The sequence below is a fragment of the Coenobita brevimanus genome, chromosome 14, assembly GCF_032717465.1.
Source record: "Coenobita brevimanus isolate Jiangsu-jjx chromosome 14, ASM3271746v2, whole genome shotgun sequence".
Lineage (NCBI taxonomy): Eukaryota > Metazoa > Arthropoda > Malacostraca > Decapoda > Coenobitidae > Coenobita > Coenobita brevimanus.
Window position 1 is genome coordinate 58,392,644 of NC_136967.1, and position 21,054 is coordinate 58,413,697.

A 21,054-nucleotide genomic window follows, 5' to 3' on the forward strand; every position below is an offset into this window, starting at 1 on the left:
TTAATGAAGACAGCTATGGGTGATGCTAGAATTTGTATTCAAAGGCGACTACTGTGAGGAAGAGATGAGTTAATTATTGTCTGACAGCGAATTGCTTGATGGCGAATTTTCTCGGAACCCTAGCGTGCACCTGCTGCACCACCTGCCACAGCACCAGACACACCACTCTCGTCACCAGCACTTTCGACACTTTCACTAGCTAATGCACTCAATTCGTTCATAAACCCTTCAAAGTGAAGTCATCACTTCCTCCACTCGCAACTGACAGTGTTCGATGTTCTTGAATTCTTCCTTGAATTTATCTAGGGCACACAGTACCCGGCTGAGATCCATCATCGACAAGTCTCCATTCTCCATCACTGGTGGTTGGCGCTTCTTTGGGTGGCAATATCATGTGCTTGGGGTAAACCCTGGATTTGGATCACTTTGCTGCTGTCTCGCCTACAACGAGTTCAATTCGCGTACTGTAAAAAACTTAACTAAAATTTGTAAAAAAATAGATCCTCACGTACGATGAGGATCACGTACTCTGATCTCGTGTACTGTGGGTGCCTGCTGTATCTATCCATCTATAGCCCGATGCCCTAATCCCGCAAAGGGTGGCCGCAGACAAAATGCCTCCAAGTCGCTCTGTCACCCACCATTTGACTCTCCTCCCCCCATCTCACTCTCCCCTCCCTCATATACCTCGCAACTTCATCCCTCCACCTCATCCTCAGTCTTCCCCTCCCTCTCCCTCCCTCCACCTCACTTATATACACCCTCTTAGTCAGTCTTTCATTCTCCATTCTCTCCACATGTCCAAACCACTTCAGTGTATTTCTCCTAATCTTCTGAACCACATCCATATCCTCCGCACAATGATCTTTCACTTCTTCATTCATCAACCTGTCCCTCCATGTCACTCCACACTCTCCTCTCAAGTAACTCATTTCCACTGCTCTCACTCTTGACTTGTTCCTCTCTTTCAAGGTCCATGCTTCGCTTCCATACATCAGGGTAGGGATTACAATACTGTCATGCAGTGACTTCTTAACTTCCATACTCACCTCGCTATTTCTCATCACTGCTTCCAATGAACCAATACCTTCCTTCCCTGCTGTACCCTTTCACGCACTTCATCCCCCAAAGTTCCATCCTTACTCATCACACTACCCAAGTACTTGAATGCACTCACATTCTCCATATCCTCACCATCCAACCTTACTGCACACTCTGTGACTTCATTCCTCTCAAACACCACAACTTTACTCTTGTTTACATTAACTTGCAGATTCCTCCTCCTACACACTGTCCCAAATTCATTCACCAAACCTTGCAACTCCCATTCATCTTCACTCAGCATTACTGTATCATCAGGAAACAGCAACACCGGAATCTTCCAAATCTCACCCTCATTCATTAGAGCCACCCCCACATCCATTGCCCTACCTTGCACCTCGTTTACAACTCCATCCATGTATATATTAAACAGCCATGGAGACATCACACAACCTTGTTTCAGTCCCACACTGAGATCAAAGAACTTACTCAGCTCACCATCCATTCGCACCATAGCCCTAGCTCCCTCGTACATACACTTCACAGCACTCAGCAATTTCCCCTCCACTCCATATATTCTTAATACCTTCTATATACCTTGTCTATCTACTCTGTCATAAGCTTTCTCCAAGTCCATGAAGGCAGCATACACTTTCTTTCCCTTCTCTAGATACTTCTCCACTAAACAACTTAGAACAAATATCTGATCTACACACCCTTTTCCCTTTCTAAATCCCCCTTGTTCTCCAACTATTAAGAATATATGGAGTGGAGGGGAAATTGTTGAGTGCTGTGAAGAGTATGTACGAGGGAGCTAGGGCTACGGTGCGAGTGGATGGTGAGCTGAGTGAGTTCTTTGATCTCAATGTGGGACTGAAACAGGGGTGTGTGATGTCTCCATGGCTGTTTAATATATATATGGATGGGGTTGTAAAGGAGGTGCAAGGTAGGGCAGTGGATGTGGGGCTGGCCCTAATGAATGAGGGTGAGATTTGGAAGCTTCCTGTGTTGCTGTTTGCTGATGATACAGTATTGTTAAGTGAAGATGAATGGGAGTTGCAAGGTTTGGTGAATGAATTTGGGACAGTGTGTAGGAGGAGGAAGCTGAAAGTTAATGTAAACTAAAGTAAAGTTATGGTGTTTGAGAGGAATGAAGTCACAGAGTGTGCAGTGAGGTTGGATGGTGAGGATATGGAGAATGTGAGTGCATTCAAGTACTTGGGTAATGTGATGAGTAAGGATGGAACTTTGGGGGATGAAGTACGTGAAAGGGTACAGCAGGGAAGGAAGGTTGTTGGTACACTGAAAGCAGTGATGAGAAATAGGGAGGTGAGTATGGAAGTTAAGAAGTCACTGCTTGATGGTATTGTGATCCCTACCCTGACGTATGGAAGCGAGGCGTGGACCTTGCAAGAGGGGAACAAGTCAAGAGTGAGAGCAGTGGAAATGAGTTACTTGAGAGGAGCATGTGGAGTGACGTGGAGGGACAGGTTGACAAATGAAGAAGTGAAGGAACGTTGTGGGGTAGATGTGGATGTGGTTGAGAAGATTAGGAGAAATACACTGAGGTGGTTTGGACATGTGGAGAGAATGGAGAATGAAAGACTGACTAAGAGGGTGTATGTAGGTGAGGTGGAGGGAGAGAGAGGGAGGGGTAGACCGAGGATGAGGTGGAGGGATGGAGTTGAGAGGTATATGAGGGAGGGGGGGGTGAGTTGGGGGGAGGGTAGTCAAATGGTGGGTGACAGAGTGACTTGGAGGCGTTTTGTCTGCGGCCATCCTTTGCGGGATTAGGGCGTCGGGCTATATATATATATATATATATATATATATATATATATACACACACACACACACACACACACACACACACACACACACACACACACACACACACACACACACACATTTGCAACTTCATGATGCTGCCAGCTAAATTATGACACATTTTGATGTAGATATTGATAGACTTTATCACCATCTTAGTTAGCCAGTGTAGTGTGGGAGGAAAAGAAAGAACATATTTTTTTATGACTTTTCTCCAAGCTGCCATTTGTGAGTTAACTTTGCAGTTGATGAAATAGACACTCCCTTAAAGTGTTGTATGTAGTATAGATGATGTTTGCTTGCAGGGTGGAACTGATAATTTCAAGTGAATGTACCGTATATTTGGCCAGTGTTAATGGGCAGTGTTGAGAATTTTCCTTATTTTGTACTTGTCTTGGCATTGGTAGTGAATGGTGATGAATGGAATATCTGAACTTGGTTGTATGCTGATGATGCAGTACTACCTGCAAATACCTGACAAGAACTTGGTAAACTAGTGCACAGTTTTGCTGATGTCTGTGAGCGTCGTGCCTTGAGAGTAATGTGGAAAAGAGTAAAGTAATGGTTATTGAGAGAGAGAAGGTGATACCCAGTGTGAATGTTACAGTGAATGGGAGAGAGACTGGAATTGGTGAGAGAGTTCAAATACCTGGGTACAATGGTAGAAAAGAGAGGAAAATGTGCAGAAGAAGTGGAAAGTGGAGTGACACAAGGAAGGAAAGTAGCTGGTGCAACGAAGGCCTTGATAAGAAGCGGGCTTGAGTGTTGCAGCTGCACGAGGCTTACATGAAGGAGTGTTAGTGCCATTAACATATGGATGTGAGACTATGCTGTGGCATGAAAATGACAAGTCAGGAGTGAGAGCAGTGGAGATGGGATTTCTGAGGAATGTATGTGGAGTACAGAGAGTGGATAAGATACGAAATAATGTGATTCATGAAAGATGTGGAGTGAGGAAGTCTGCGGACACCAGAATCGAAGAGAGTGTACAGTACTGTGATGGTATGGTCATGTGGAGGGAGTGGATAACAGTAGAGTGGTGAAAAGGGTATATTTGAGGAAATATGAAGGAGGGAGGTGGCAAGGTAGGCCAAGGAGAAGGTGGAGGAAATGGTGGATGAGTGTGTGAGGAAGAGAGGTTTGGAAGTCAGTGAAGCTAGGGGACTGAGATCAAGCTGGCTGGATGAATATTGTGAGGAGAAGCACATGATCAGGAATTTGGCACCCCTTTTTAATGTGACAGTGTCCGGATTGACTCTATCTGATACCTTTATGTGAAGCTACGGAATGTGGTGAATGTTTTTGAGTAATCAGATAGAGCCAGGAGTCCGGGGCCTTCAGTGGTGAGTGAATGGAAACATGGCCCATTGGACTGGGCAGATATGGGCTATCTGGACATTGCTACTCCTCACCCTGCCCTGGGGTGAGAAAGGAGGTCTGGATGATGATGATGCTGTATTTGTCTTTCATAGTTTTTGATCAAGCACATTTCACTTAGTGATAGGAAGAAGGATGATGATAATTATGATTCATTTCTTACTAATCCTTCCATCACTCACTTAATTACTGTGCAAGTCTATAATAATTCCTATACCTGTTGCCCTATGTAAGTTTTTCTACTTAAATATTACCCTGGTATGAGTTTTGTTTTTGTTAGTGCCATATTTGCAGACTAGGTGTTGTGTTCTTTAGCATTGCAAAAACTTAATTTGTATTTTTTTTAATTGCACAAATATCAGCAGAGATACAAGTGTAAGTAATGCTAATAAATAATACTCTGCGTTGTAAAAAAATAATATTGTATGTATTTCAGGACATGTGAATATGATCTCAGTGAATTTGATCCACAAATAAACAGAAAACAACTTATTGAAACGTTGTCACTTGTCTTAACACTGTACCAAGATTTAGACAAGGAGAAAATTAATGATAAACAAATTAGTAATTGTATGAAAGGTGATTTTTCATTGTACAGTCAGTGTGATGTCTGTGATTGTAATAGTGATGAGAGTTGTAGCAGTAATAGTTGTGAAAGCGATGATAACAGTGAAAGTAAGATTGCTCAAGACACAGTTGCAAGTGAGAAGGACATCAGATCAAAAAGAAGTAATAAATCTGCTGGAGCTGTTCAAGAACATACAAGTGTTGTAGAGCAGAATGCAAAACAGGATTCAGATGGAAACAAGCAAGACACATCAGACACAAACAGCAGTTCAACTGACAGTACTGTAACATATCCTTTGGAAGAAAGAAATAACAGGGGTAAACCTGACACCCAGATGTTGGATTATAGCATGAGAGAAGAAGCTGAGGCTCTGAATTTGCTGGTCAACTTTGGCAGAGAAGAAGCTTTGGTGCATGTACTTCAACTTTCACCTGAGATAAGGTAATTTAAACATTTTTGGTCCAGTATTCTGTGATAATGCTCTGTGAATTACCAGTTATTCAAAACACTGTGCCACTCAGTAAGAGTAAAGTGATGGTTGTTGTTATGAATTACCAGGTATTCAAAATACTGTGCCAGTAGATAATAGTAAAGTGCTGGTTGTTGAGAAGATAACTCAGTGATATATTCTTGTGAATGGCAGGAGACTTGGATTAGTAAGGGATTTGAAGTACTGCAATGTAATATTGGACATGTGAGGTAAATTTGCAAAAGAAGTGCTAAATAGAAAAGAGAGGTAAATTTGCAAGAGAAATGTTAAGTAGAATGGCCAAGAAAAGAAGGTAGCTGGTGGTAGGAAAGCCCTGATACTTTACAGATCGAAATGTGGAGGCTGCAAGAGGATTACATATAGGTATCAGACTTTAGTAGGTGTGAGACTAGTATGGCATAAGAACCAAATAGTCAGGAGTAGAGCAGAGGAAATGAGATTATTGGGGAATGTGTCCAGAATATGTATAGTTGATAGGATAAGAAATTACAGTATGTGGTCTGCGAATTATGAGACAGAAGCCTGTCACTAATTGGTTAAAAGAGTGTGTTTGCATGGTAATGCATGGTCATATGGATGGAATGGATGTAGACAAGTGAAAAGAGTCTACAATGTGAAAGTGAATGTGAAGGTGGGAGTCAAGAAGGTGGATGGAGTGTGCAAAGAAGTAAAGCATGGAAGTTGATGAAACTAGGGAGCTGATGGAGAATTTGGGTTGGGTGGATGAACTGTCTATGGAGGAGCACTTGACAAGGGCTTGGCACTTCCTTTTTAAGCTTGGGAGTTGATGGATTGACTGTATCTGGCAGGTGTATGTGAAATTTATCCATAAAGAAAAGTACTGGTACCAAAATTAGTGTATGCACAGAGTTAGATCTTTGAAGTGGAGCTAGGATTCTGGGGGCTTGAATGATGTGTGAATAATATCTGGTCCATTCCATCGGACATGTTTTTGACAGTTCTGCAACTTTTATCCTTTTTTCTGGGTTCTTTTGCTTCCCATCCATAAGTAGGTAAAATAAGGTCATGATGATGGTGATTACTTGATTAATAGTGAGTTTGAAATAAATATACTGTATCTCTTTTATGTGTTCCAGACAGTGCCAATTAGTGTGGACAGCAATCCAAATGAACCTCGCGTGGCTGAGTAATAACTATGCCCGTGTGCTGCGCCTGGCTCCTCTTCTGCCCCCACTCTTCCTTGTTGCCTTTTATACACACCTCGGCTCCATACAGAGGTAGTAGGAGTTTGTGCAATTAACGACTTGTACTTTACAAACACTATTGGTACGCTGGAACTGTATATAATGCCCCCCCCCTTTTTTTTTAGTAGAAAAAAAAAAAAAATGAAGTTTTGTGACACATATCAGGTTTGGCAACATGAGGGAGTAATGTGATTGGCTGTCTGAGTCTGGGATTATTTCTCTTGTAAATACCTAAAAATGCCAAGGTAATTTGGCAAGATGGCTACAAGCCCTCATCCTCAGGGAGTCTCCAGGTTCACATATGAGGGAAAAATGGGTTTTTGGTCCTACAAATTTTTCTTCTCTCTTTGCACTTACAATACTTATGTTTCTGATTTCATCACTGGGTCATTTTACAGGCAAGCTCTGAGCATCTTGAGTATGGCTCACAGTAGCCGAACAGGACTGGTGTATAATGGGGAGGACCTGGCAGCAACCTTATGTTTCCCCTCCACTCAACCCCTTTACGAAACCTGCTCCCACTATGGTCTCACTACTGCACCATCTGGTGTTATCTTCACTAAGGGCACCTTCAATTATGATTCTCCTCTGGTAAGTAAAAATTATGTCTAGTACAGTATTGTAATGATCACCTTGATTGGCTTTTCATGTATTTTGTTGTTAATATTTTGTGGAATTGCCTTATTACTTGGACTGTAATATACCAGATATAAGAGTGTGTGCTGTATAGCAGATTTTTGTTCTTCCTATGAGAAAAGGCAGGACTTTGGAAGGCCAAAATTCAATTTTTTTCACTTCACACTTACTCCATGGAGGCATACTTAGGAAGAGGTCTTAGAGTCATCATGCACCACCACCTAACAGGTTTTAAACCCCTAATGTATGGCATTGGTAAGCCACGCTTTATGCCACATAATGGGTACAAATCACCCCCTTCAAAAAACACCTTTACCTTCATGAAATTTTAGTATGGGTCTATCTATCTGTCCATCTATCTGTCTATCTGTTGTCAGATGCCTTAATCCTGTAAGGGGTGGCCATAAACAAATCACCTCCATGTTGCCCTGTTCCCAGCTCACACCCCCCTCTCTCATATACCTCTCCACTCCATCCCTCCAGCTCATCCTCCCCCTCCCCCTCCATCTCACTCACATACACCATCCATCCATCCATCATCCAATCCTACATTGCCCCATGAGGAGCATAGGAGCCCGGGGCTAGGCAGTTGGTCCCGACATTTAAGATGAAAGTGACCAGCCTCACTCATCCCTGAGTGGCATTACATGAGCAATCAGCCCCAACCATCCCTTGGATATTAACCTTCACCGGCTCAATCCGATTGGAGCGCAGCTATTACCCACTAAACCACCAGGCACCATAATTTGGTTATATGGTTATCACCCAGCATAGTAAATGGTTTCCTGGTGTACAGGAAACCATTTGGCTTCTCACTCAGTGTAGAGTCACCCATAGGCAGAAGGAAGAGGAAAGAATGAAGGAATGCAAGACAGAAGAGGGAGTGTAAAGTCACCTGTAGGCAGAAAGATGAGGAAAGAATGAAGGAAAGAAAGACAGAAGAAGATGGAAGGAGAAAAGGATGGCTCTCCTCGTTAATCTCTCACTCTCCATCCTCTCCGCATGGTCAAACCACCTCAGTATATTTCTCCTGCTTTCTGTCATTTGATGTGATAGTATGGGTCATATGCTTAACCCATGGATTATGCAATTACCCTTTTTTTCCTCACCCCCTGGTGCACAAAAGATGAAGATTTTTTTTTTTTTTTTTTTTTTTTTTTTTTTTAATAAACTTGAAGATAAACATCCGGTGCATCATCTGGTGAAAAAAAAAAAAAATCCTCCTCCTTTCTCCGTCTTTGTGTAGGGATATGCCAAAGTTTATGTGGGGGAGAAATTAAAAAATGAAAAAAAAAAAAAAAAAATTGTTTTATGTTTATTATCAACTTGAAGATAAAACATCCAGGGCATCATCTGGTGAAAAGAAAAAAATCTCCCTCTCTCCGTCTTTGCATAGCGCCATGCGTAAGTTTGAGTAGGGGTGGAGCAGTTAGCGGTGATGCACGGCCAGCACAGCTTGAGCTGTGGCTCGCAACATGACACTACCCAGCCTGAGCTGTGTCTCGCAATCCATGGGTTAAATGTAAAATTGAGAACTGGGATGCAAATCCCAAAATTTTGACAGTTGAAGTACTGTACAGTGCTAGTACAGTTCTTGACAGTGATGGAACATATTTGGCCTTCCTATATGTAATAACCAAAGACTTCCCCATAAATGACTGAAAAATTAGGGCTTTTGCAATCCACTTTGTGATTTAGGGTTTAAGCTTACAGCCTTGTGTCACACTGATCATGAACATGTTCTGGTACTTACTTCCCTTATGACCAGGTTCCTGGTAAAGATGGCATGTTTAATGTGCTTTGCTAACTTAGCAGTTCAAACAGGATGCCCTGATTTTGTTTGATGACCACACACTTTTGTCCAGCTGTTTTCCTCCTGCCTTTCCTTTCCTAATTAGAATTGCCTAATCTACAGTTCATTAACAACTTTTTTTTTTTAGCCCCACAGTAGTGATAATGTAGTGTCCTTGAGCCTGTAGATTTGGTTTGCATTACAAAAGGGTAGCTTGTCGTGACAATAATTTATGGATGTGTTTTGTATTACAGTAATTACTGGAGGAGTATGTAATTACAGTAATCCCTCCACTATCCGATGTAATAGAGCCAAAGGCATGTCCGGAAAGTGGTCCTGTCTGGAAAGTGGGCCTCTGACTGCTGGACTGGTACTGATGACCCTAACCCAGCCTAACTTTGATAGCCACCTGAATAACTCCCTAGCTAACATGCATAGCATTTATTTAAACCTATTTAAGACCCTATTCACACCAATAATGGACATAAAGCATGAAGTAAATGAAAAGGAACCAGAGAATGAGGAATTAGAAATGAGTTTGGAAAATACTTAGGCCTAGCAGTGTAGGACAGGGTACTGTTCTGTACTTACAGCACATCTGTGGCTGCCTCCTCTAACTCTCTAAGGCTCTGGTAGTTGTGAAAATGCTCTTGAAGCACATACAGTAATCCAGTGTTGTGCTACACTTAATTCTTTGCACTGTGAGTTTTAATTGTTTAACACTGCACATTCTTCTTAACTGAACCACACCAGTTTCAACTGCCAGTTTCAACCGCCAGTTTCAACCACCACTTTGCACTCCACACTCACTCGTCACTTAATCCTTTGCGCTCTAAATTCTAATTTTCTTAACACTGCACGGCACTGTAAATTCCCGTGTGGTCATGTGGCAAGGTATTGCAGTTTATTCACTGTTTATTCATAAAAAACGAGCACGTGCGGCATCCATTACGATGGACGTCTTCCCTGAACGAAGGTTAGGCAGTAACGGGACGAGGTTGACAGATCTAAACTCGGCCACATCACCAAACTCCTTAATTTTCATTACCAGATTTAACATTTCATTACCAAATTCTTAAAGGAATCATTTATTTCCATGTACAAATGGAAATAATCGCTCTTCTTATAATCAGCAGCATGTTTATTTTTGCACTATGTATGCTAGCAGATTAATCAAAGAAAGCAGACAGTCCACCATCTCCATTCTCTATATCTTCATACATGTGAAAAATCTGATTGGTAATGGATCATGCTGATTCACTACCAAACGAACTTTTCATTGCCAAATTGGCCCACATTTGGTAATGAAAAATACCATATGGCAACCGTGACTGGTGAGGGGGAAAGGGGGAGGAAGGAAGAGGTGAAGGGGCCATGGTGTAATCAGCTGTTTTGCGCCACGCGGCAGTTTCAAATCACAGTACTTGTGGGGAAAAAATTCAGATTTTTTGGGGATTTTTTTCTTTTTTTTGGCCATTTTTGGGTTCCGAAGGTCCAGGACCACAATGTCCAGTAAGTGGGTAGTCCGGAAAGTAGGCGTCCAGAAAGTACAGGGATTACTGTATTATAGTATACAGTGACTTCCATTTCATGCATTTTTGTGTTAACCTAGGGGTACTGTGCAGGTGGGTTCTTAGCATGCAGGTTTATGGTTTTGCATTATAAAAGCTGATGTTTTAATGAGTACTCCATTTTGTCCCCTCACTTGCCTACTTAAGATCCCTGAGTGACCTTACCTAGAATACAGGTATGATTCCAAAGGGCATAGGCAACTGCTTAGAGGTACAGAATTTCAAACAGAAGACAGTGACTTTGAAGAGGTTTAAAAACAAAAATAATTGGGAGAAACTCACCTCAACAGCACCAGTTTTCTTCATCACTGTCAGTGAGGGCTTGTGTGTGCTGTCCCCACCTGATGCCATTTTTCAACGCTACACTTAACAGGGCAATGCAAATTGTTAATAATATGATATGGTGAATTCAGCTGTTCCACCAAGGAGAAAATGCTGGGTACTGTGTGGGTCTGCTTTGGTTGTGGGAACCATTACACATGCCTGGACCAGTCAGGGAACAAGACTGCAAAAGATTGAGAGCATCATAGTAGTCATGATGTCACAATTGGGCAAGTTTAGATGTCTGGCAGCCCAGGCAGCCATGAGCATTGGTTTCATCTGGTAGGGGCCCATGCAGTTTGTATGCAGTTCTTGAATAGTTGGTGATGTCTGGACCAATTTTTTCATTAGTACATGCAGAAACCATGTGTGCAGATCCCATGCAGAAAGGGGGTCTACTGTAGTTAAAATTTAATATGCTTGTACAGTTGGCTAGTCTCCCAATGTTAACATCAGTGATTGAACTATGAGAATTTTGACAATTTTGTGTGTGTGTGTGTGTGTGTGTGTGTGTGTGTGTGTGTGTGTGTGTGTGTGTGTGTGTGTGTGTGTGTGTGTGTGCATGCATGCACACACGTGCGCACATGCACTTCCACCATAATGATGTTGCTACCATATTAATGTTAGCTGTTCTTAATCATTTCTTCAGATGAAAACATCAAGAGCAGTGTGGATAGATGAGAGATTATCAGCCCTGTCAGTGTCAGACCTTCTCCTCCCTGCAAACCTTGGCTTGTGAGGATAATTCTCTGTGGCTGATTCTCTTGTAATTCAACTTGTACTTCCAAGGTAAACTTAGATGTGCTGGAAAGTTTTGAAAGTACCTTGAGATGGTTTGGCCATGTGAAGAAGATGCAGAGTGTGAGATTGACAAGGAGAGCCTGTGTAAGTGAAGTGGAGGACAAGAGGGAGAGGGGAGATGGGATAGAAAGGTAATACCAATGAGAGAGGTGTGCGTTGGATGTAGGGCAGCCAGATGGCAGAAGGCAGTGTGTTATGGAAATATTTGTGGCCATCTACTCTGGAATTAAGATGTCTAGCTTTTGACTAGTAAATAGATGGATTGACAGAAAGATGGCTAGATGGATTTATTAAAAAAAAAAAAAAAAAAAAAAATTATGGGACCAGGTGTCCCTGACACAGATAAAGGAATATTGAATTTTTTTTAATGAAATATATTTGAAATTGCCATTAATATGTATGAAGCACTTGGTCAGTAACCATACATTTGTTGATGATTCTGGTTAAGAAAAAAATTTATTTTTAAGGACTGGTAAAAAAAAGTAAAAAATAAAACCTGCAGTACATGTTTTAATGCAGAGATATGACTTTATACAGTATTTTAGTGTGATTTCAGAATATTATGTGATTTTAATTTTAAAGGAACAAGAGCTTTGCAGAATTGTACCCATTAACCCATGGATTGTGCAATTACCTTTTTTTTTTTTTTATCCTACCCCATGGTGTGCAAAAAATGAAGAAATAATTTTTTCAGTTTTTGTTTATTATAAACTTGAAGATAAACATCCAGGGCATCATCTGGTGAAAAAAAAAATTCTCTCTCTCTCTCTCTCCGTCTTTGTGTAGCGCCATGTGTAGTTTTGTGTAGGGGTGTAGTGAAAAGATGAATTTATTTATTTATTTATTTAATTTTATTAGTTTTTGTTTAATATAAACTTGAAGATAAACATCCAGGGCATCATCTGGTGAAAAAAAAAAAAAAAATTCTCACTCTGTCTTTGTGTAGTGCCACGCGTAAGTTTGCATAGGGGTGGTGTAGTTAGCGGTGATGCACAGCCAAAGGACAGTTAGCACAGCCTGAGCTGTGGCTCGCGGTGCGATGCTACCCAGCCTGAGCTGTGGCTCGCGGTGCGATGCTACCCAGCCTGAGCTGTGGCTCGCAGTGCGATGCTACCCAGCCTGAGCTGTGGCTTGCAATCCAGGGATTGACAAATGGGTGAAAGACTTGATGTGGCATGAAAACAAGAAGCTAAGAGTTTAAGCAATGGAAATGGGGTTATTGATAAATTTGTGTAAAGTGCAGAGATTATATGGGATAAATAATGTGATTCCTGAAACTTGTAGAGTTAGGAAGTTTGCAGACAACAGAGTTGGAGAGAGTGCCTAGATGGTATGGTCATATGGAGAGATTGGGCTGATGGATGAATTTTGTATGGAGTACATGACAAGGGTTTGGCACTTTTTTTTTTTTTTTTTTTTTTTTTTCTCCCCCCCCCAATGATAGTCATTGGACTGACTCTAGCTGATAGTCAGTATGAAACACATGTATGTGGATGGTTATACCTATTTTTGAGCTCATTTTATTATTGGGTCAGTGCTTTTCATTAGAAAGTATGCTTCACTTTTTATCCTTAGTTTATGAAAAAGTTTATTTAGTCATTAGTCATCCTTATCGTCATCCTCATTGCCATTGTCATTGCTCATTCCATCCATTTCCCACAGCAGTAATGGGGTTGGAGAGGTCCAAAACAGGAATGGAAAAAAAAAAATAGGAGAATTACCAAAGAGTGATATAACCCTTGTGATGTGCACCTCCATAATCCAGATATTATACTTCTGTCATCAGTGAATTTATTTTTATTTATTTCTTAATTTATTAATTTTGTTTGCCAGAACCATCTACAAGTGTGTAGACAGTGTTAGCAGGTACACCTTGGAGGCATCATTATACGATTTTGTCTTTGTATCCATAATTTCAATGTCCTTGAGCATTGTGTACGCATAAGGTTGGGTATTTGGTTCCAGGTTTTTCACTTAATCCATTTTGGAATGGTTCAGACTGGTATTACATGTCTGGACCTCCTACAGAGACCAGCTCCATCTAGAATGCTTCTCCTAATGAAGAATTCAACTGAGTTATGTAAACAGAAAGAAAGGGAGGGTAATAAATATATTTATCTATTAAAATCTCTTATTAGCCCATAATTGCCATACATAATATAAAAGACGTGATAACTCGGCACTGTTCATTATCACAGTCATGCTACTGGGATTCTAACCATGCCATGAAATGAATTATATCGGCAAGTTACCTCTTTAGTAAAAGCTGAAGCATAATTACATGTGATAAATGCTATATTGCTTGTCCTTGAGGTATCATTACTGGGAAATACATTAAACTGCCATCATCACTTCATAATAATCCACTGGGGTTCACAGACTGTGCACTTCCATCCAGATGTACAGTACTTATTTTACTAATTCAGGTATAAATGAGTAACTTTCCATTTTAGCCCAAAGTGAGAGTGTATATTCATTTCAGTTAGCATGTACATTAAGTTATGTTCCCCTCTTAGAGCAAAATTTTTTTTTTTTTTTTTAGAAATTATCTTTTAGTTATATTTGCCATCATTGCAGTATCAGCTCTTTATACATGGGCACAAAACACTCCCAACTCTCCTTGTTGCCCATTGGTGGTACTAAGTAGTTGTAATAACTGAAATGAAACTAAATTAATCACTGTCCTGGTCGAGATTCGATGTCTGGCCTCCGTGCTCAATACGCGTGCACATTACCACTGAGCCAAAGAGAGGATCCCCACATTGCCTCTAAGCAACGCAGGCTTTTATAAACCTCATTACACCCCTCTTTTCTCCCCTTGGTGATTAATTTGGTGAGTTTCGAACACACAAGGTAACGCAAACATCAGAGGCCACAGTCGGGAGACTACACCGAAACAGCCAATCCCCGGGATGTGGGCAGGGACGCTGTCACCTAACCAAGGACCAACATCAAATTGCCAACCAAGCCCCCCCCTCACATCCCACACCACTGCCAACCAATGTAATAACTGAAATGAATCTTAACAAATTAATCACAGTCCTGGCCGAGATTCGATGTTGGGCCCCCGTGCTTAATACGCCCGCACGTTACCGCTGAGCCAAAGAGAGGATCCCTACATTGCCTCTAGGCAATGCAGGCTTTTATACACCCCATTACATAGTGTGTACAGGGAGAAATCAAGATTAGTCTTAACCAGTCCTGCCCCCCATCTTGAACAATATTTTCTCACCAAGGGTGCCTTAGGAACAGCCCCAACCAGTCTAAACTGGTCTAAAATTTCACAAAAATGGACCATTAATTTTTTCCATCCTTTCCTTATTTTACAAATGGAGCCTACTCCTCCTCACATCTTTAACATGTCCCCTAGGTAACAAAATTCCATGTATACCAAAGGGGCTATCTCCCCATTTGATCCTTTCCAGTTTGTATAGATCAGATATTCATTTTAGGTTTTTAGTGGAAAAGTTTCTTGAGAAGGGAAAGAAGTTGTATGCGGCTTCCATGGATTTGGAGAAAGCATATGATGGGGTGGACAGACAAGGATTGTGGAAAGTATTAACAGTACATGGAGTAGATGGGAAGTTGTTAATTGCCGCTAGGAGTATGTATGAGGGTGCTAAGGCTGCAGTGCATGTGGATAGTGAACTGAGTTAATTTTTCTGTTTGAAGGTTAGATTGAAACAGGGATGTGTCATGTCTCCATGGTTGTTCAGTCTGTACATGGATGGGGTAATAAAAGAGATACAAAGTAGGGCAGGGGATGTTGGAGCAGCCTTAGTGAGAGTAGGCAGTGTTTGGAAACTCCCTGTACTGTTGTTTGTAGATGATACTGTGTTGTTAAGTGAAGATGAAGGGAAGCTGCAAGGCTTGGTGGATGAGTTTGGGAGAGTGTGTAAGAAACGGAATCTAAAGGTGAATGTAGGGAAGAGTAAAGTGATGGTCTTTTGAGAGAGGTGTAGTCAGTGAATGTACAGTGAGGATGGATGAGGAGGAAATGGAAAATGTGAGTGCATTTAGGTACTTGGGTAGTGTGATGAGTAAGGATGGAAGTTTGGAGGGTGAAGTGCTTGAAAGGGTACATTCATTCATTCATTCGTCATCCAATCCTACCTTGCCCCATGAGAAGCATAGGAGCCCAGGGCTAGGCAAGTTGGTCCTGACACTTAAGATAAGAGTGACCAGCTTCACTCATCCCTGAGTGGCATTATTTGAGCAATAAACCCCAACCACCCCTTGGATATAAACCTTCACCGGCTCAATCCGATTGGAGCTCCTTGATTACCCGCTAAACCACCAGGCACCAAAATTTGGTTATATGTTTACCACCCATCGTAGTAAATGGTTTCCTGGTGTATAGGAAACCATTTGGCTTGTCACTCAGTGAAGAGTCACCCACAGACAGAAAGAAGAGGAAAGAAAGACAGAAGAGGGAGTGTAAAGTCACCCGTAGGCAGAAGGACGAGGAAAGAATGAAGGAAAGAAAGACAGAAGAGGATGGAAGGAAAGAAGGATGGAAGAGAGGAAAGGGCAGGCACCCGAGAGCAGCACTACATCGTGTGAGTGGATGGTGAGTGTCCCCACCTACCACAAGGGTACAGCAAGGAAGAAATGTTGCTGGATCTTTGAAAGCAGTGATAAGAAACAGGGAAGTGAGCATGGAAGTGAAAAAGTTACTACATGACAGTATTGTGATATCAGCTCTAACATTTGGAAGTGAAGCTTGGATCTTGGAGGGACACAAGTCAAGAGTGAGAGCAGTGGAAATGAGTTATTTGAGAGGGGCATGTGGAGTCACATGGAGAGACTGACAAATAAGGAAGCGAAGGAGCATTGTGGTGTGGATGTGGATGTGATAGAAAGCGTTAGGAGAAACACATTGAGATGGTTTGGCTACGTGGAGGGGATGGAGAGCGAGTGACTGACGAGGAGAGTGTATGTGAGTGAGTTGGAGGGGGGGAGAATGAGAGGGAGGCCACGGATGAGATGGAGGGATGGAGTGGAGAGGTATAAGAGAGACGGGGTGTAAGCTGGGAGCAAGGCAGTGAAATGGCAGGGGACAGGGCGACATGGAGGTGATTTGTTTGTGGCCACTCCTTACAGGATTAAGTCGTCTGGCAACAGATAGATAGATAGACAGTTTGTCGTCCACACCCTGGACATATTGCTTTTTTGAAAATTTCTTTCATCCTGCAGATCATCCAGCACCTCTGCATCTTTGTGAACTTATTTATTCCAAGTTGTACAATATACAGAATAGAATTCTTCCCAACTCTGTTTTTACACACAAAAGACAGCAACATCCCCTGACCATAACCATTGTTTTACTGATATTAACTTTGTCCCTTTGCTTCCATCCCATCCTCTCACCTCTCAGACTTCTCTCTGGCCTCATCCATTCTCAACAACCAAAATTACATCATCACCATTTAACAGCTCCCATGGTAACCCACTTCTAAACTCTCTGAATGCTACTTCAAGTGCAGTGCTGAAGAACAGGGACTCTGCACTGAATTCTGATGCATACCAACTCGCTCACATGGGATAAATGCTGTGGGACACATAGCCATACCCACCCTCTGACTTTTCTCATGGGGATCCCTCTGTGCAGTTCTCCAGGCAGTGGCTCTTCTCCCTTCAAGTATCTCCTGAAAGGTACAATAAACTTGCTCCAAACATGAGTTTTGTGGCCTTCTCTTTGGTCTCTTCCACACTGGGTTGCCTTTTCACATATCACTCTATGAGCAGGATCAACCTCAGGGAAATGTACTGCATTCCTATGTAATTGGAGCTGGTGTTCTCTTATTATATGGGTAATAGGCCTTGAGTCAGTCCTGAAGAGTACTCACTTGTTATGCACTCAGTCATTCTGTCTCAACGAAATCCCACAGTTCTGTGAAGGCACTTTGTAACAAGGGAATCAGTTCACTGCTGTAAGGTACTGTTTAGTGTTGCATGTTACACAGCCTTTAAGACATGGAACACCAATGCCTTGAAGATGCAGACCAACATTGAGAATTCACAACTTAATTCTCCAATCATTCTCACAGATGTACTTGTTCCTTCGTACAGAATTGTCATTACATTGACAATCCATCAACACGTGGTGCTCTCATATCCCGTTTTACTGCCACCCATAGGACTCTTATCAGCCACCTCTAAATACAGATACAGAATACACAGAACTGCTCTATAATTTTTTTTAATTTTTCATTAAGAGGTTAATTTCTTCTGTTCTGTCTTTTAATTGTCTACCTATATACCTAGGCTGCTTCCCCCAAGGAAAAGGAGGTAGCCGAGACAGGACGACACACTCCCCATTTGCTCATCCATTCAAACACATTTTTATATATATTTTGTATGGAGTATAAGTCACAGGGTTTCTCATAAAGGTACAGAAGTGATGTCTTATAAATACAGTAGTCTTCCCATGTTTAAGGTGTTTAATATTTGTCCAACATTATTTTTGTCACTCATCCCAAAGATATTATTGTTATGGCTGGCATTAAGGAAACCTCTTGATATATATTGGTTTGGTATAGATCATTAAACAGATTATATAATTGGTGAATATGGGTGATGAGGCTAAAAGATACAGTGTAATGTTTGTATTCATGACTAGAGAGTCACCAAGAAAGTTGTTACTAATTGTTTGATATTCTTTACTGCCATAGCAGTTCTATCATTAAGTTTCTTACTTTTTATCAGGCACACATCTTATTTTTGTTTCAACGCCATTTTATTCATAAAGGCTCCAACACATCTGCATGTGTTGGTTTTGGTCACCTAATGGCACTTCTCCATGCTGTTCAATCTCTGGCATCCTCTCTGTTCATCCCTTAATAATAACAGTAATAATAATCTCGTCTTTTGTTTCTCAAAAGAACCAGTTCTTCCACTGGGAATTCACTAGTGCTCAACACACATATACATTACTTATCCCTAAGGTCAAACTGTTGACCTCATTCCATGTCTTTTTTGGTATGCCGCATGCAACTCTACCTTGGTGTTCATGCTCGTACATACCTCTCAACCTCCGCATCCAGCTGTCATCCTCTATCCCCATGTGCCCAGACATCTCATGTAAATACATTTTCTTTGGTACTTTGTTGTCTATGACCGCATAATAGGACCATGTCTAGACCTATGTTAAAATGGGAGTTTCAGAATTGATGTCTATTACTTGCCCAGCTTCTTAAACTGTGGTGTATAATTTTGATCCTTCTTACCGTGTTATGTTTTGTATGGCGTTGGTATTGGGTTTGCATCCTAGGCTCAACTATTCCATTTCCCTCTAAGGAATTCTCATCTGTTATCCTTTTTTAAATTCAGATTGATATCACCCCATTTCATAAAGCCTATCAGTGTAAGTAAATTTGATTGTTCCACTTAATATGTCTTATCCAGTGATGATATGCTTATTTTCTTTGTTGATTGCAGCTTTTTTTTTTTTTTTTTTTGTACACACACACAAACTGATATCATCAACCTTCATTGTTCTGTCACTTTTACCTCCCATTTTTGTGTTCATTTTCCTAGTTATACCCTGTCTGACCTGCAGTAGTTGATTTTGGTCCTTCATCCATGTTGGTAAGTGCTTAAATTATCCCTTCTTACCTGCTGAATGGTGTGAGATGTTCTTTTGTTCATACCCTGCTCCACACCTCATGACCATGTTGACTTCCCACAGTTGTTCCCCCATATCTGTACAAAACAACATTTCTTTGTGTCAGACTGGCAGCTACTACAGCCCCTCAGTCTTTCATGCATCACTACATTGCATGTTTGGACCTAGGAGAATTCTCCAGGCATTCCCATGGGAAATAAGGTAATTAAACAACCAGGAACAAGGTCTTGATCCATTGCATGTTTATTTAGGTGGCCCAACAGCTGGTGAGGTACTTTAAGGCCCTGTGTGTTTGGACAAAAGAAACAGAAAGGGGAAGGCAACAATTTGATTACTTGAACTCTAGTTACAAGAAGTGGATGAGCACAGCCCAAAAACAGATCACGTAGGGGTGATGTACTTAATTCAGTCCCCAAGTTGTCTTGTACACATGTTTAATATTACGTTACATAGCAGTTTGATATTAATGATCACCCTCTCTCCTCATCCCTGTTAGAGTAGGGGAGGGGGAGGAATAGGAGAGAGTGTGTGATACCACTGATTAAGGTCTGTTCCGCCCCCACCTCGCCCTGTACGGTAGGGAAAAGTGGTGGGAGTGAGGAGAGCTTGAACCTCTCACTTGCATTAAGTATAGTCTTTTTGTTCAGCTTGTATTGTGACCCCTAACCCCATCATAATGATGGCAGTCCTGCTGATGACTTAGGGACCCCCTGTAGATGTTAGATTTGGTTAGGGTCAATTGTTATGGTAGATAAATAATTTGTTAATTAGTTTGTTAGATAATTCAGGTTAGGTAAGGCTAGATTATAAAGTACTTGTATGAGGCTAGTCCAATCAACTTGGTAAATTTACAATAGGTTTTACTATGTCCGACATTACCCATGTAACAAACATGCAATACAAACAGAAAGCAGTCATTTACCACCATAAAAACGATTGGAAAAATGTAGGATATGAGGAAGAAATACATAAGGGCTGCTACAAGGAAACCGCTACATTTCATTGCATCCTTGCCTTTCAGTACGCTTATTACTTAGTTTAGCATTGAGCCATACAGTTCTGCAAGCTTCGGAAAATACACGACCCACCGCTTCTGATCTTCCCATTTTCTTCGGCTGTCAGGATCCAACCTACCCGGGCAGGTTTTAGGACTCTGAGCAGACTATACGGCACGGGATATTTAATCGGAAAAACGGGTTCATCAGGCCCATATGGCTATTACTGCCCTCATCTCAAGGCTAAAAAACAATAGCAGCTAGGCCAAGAAGCAATAATTGTATCGAAAAAAAGGTAGCAAAGGAAGGAATATAGAAAAATTAATCGGAAACAGGTAACCTTGGTAAGTTCGGGTTGCTACTTCTTGCTCTTTTGTAAATGTAGGTAGGATGGGGGGTCTGCTGAATTAGCCACTGTTGATTTTTTTTTTCAGAATTAAAGTTGTTCCACCATAATTAATATTTTAGCACACGGGGGCGGGTCTTCAAAATATTCTAATGGAATTGGCTTTTCACAGGATGTGTTTCCTAGGTTATTCATCATAGGCCTAGATACTGGGCATTTAAAAATTTTACTTGTGAAATTCAGGGAGATTTATATAAGACGTACCATTATTCTGATGAAGTTACCACAAAAGGCCCAACTTGCTGCCACACTCTTAACACATCTTACTTTTTAATCTGTCTGTATATCTATTGCCAGACGCAATAATCCTGTAAGGGGTGGCCATTTGACTTTGAATTATATGTTTTACGGGGAGGGGCACTAACCCTCCACCAACCCACTTGTTGACACGTAGGGA

General features: G+C 41.3%; 2 protein-coding genes across 3 annotated transcripts in view; both read left to right on the top strand.

Moving 5' to 3' along the window:
• Nucleotides 1-11,944, top strand: part of LOC145417522 (SAC3 domain-containing protein 1) — a 33,702-nt gene extending 21,758 nt beyond the window's left edge. For both annotated transcript variants that reach the window (XM_080286233.1, XM_080286237.1), the window contains exons 5-8: nucleotides 4,682-5,254; nucleotides 6,401-6,541; nucleotides 6,907-7,099; nucleotides 11,478-11,944. In XM_080286233.1, the coding sequence (XP_080142359.1) occupies nucleotides 4,682-5,254; nucleotides 6,401-6,541; nucleotides 6,907-7,099; nucleotides 11,478-11,567 (997 nt within the window). In that variant the 3' untranslated portion in view covers nucleotides 11,568-11,944. The remainder of the gene's footprint in view (nucleotides 1-4,681; nucleotides 5,255-6,400; nucleotides 6,542-6,906; nucleotides 7,100-11,477) is intronic.
• Nucleotides 11,945-20,434: 8,490 nt separating this feature from the next.
• The window catches only part of GluRS-m (putative glutamate--tRNA ligase, mitochondrial), a 37,364-nt gene continuing 36,744 nt past the window's right edge, over nucleotides 20,435-21,054 (top strand). Inside the window, exon 1 of the mRNA XM_080264941.1 lies at nucleotides 20,435-20,595. The gene's annotated coding sequence lies outside the window, so the exon portion shown is untranslated. The remainder of the gene's footprint in view (nucleotides 20,596-21,054) is intronic.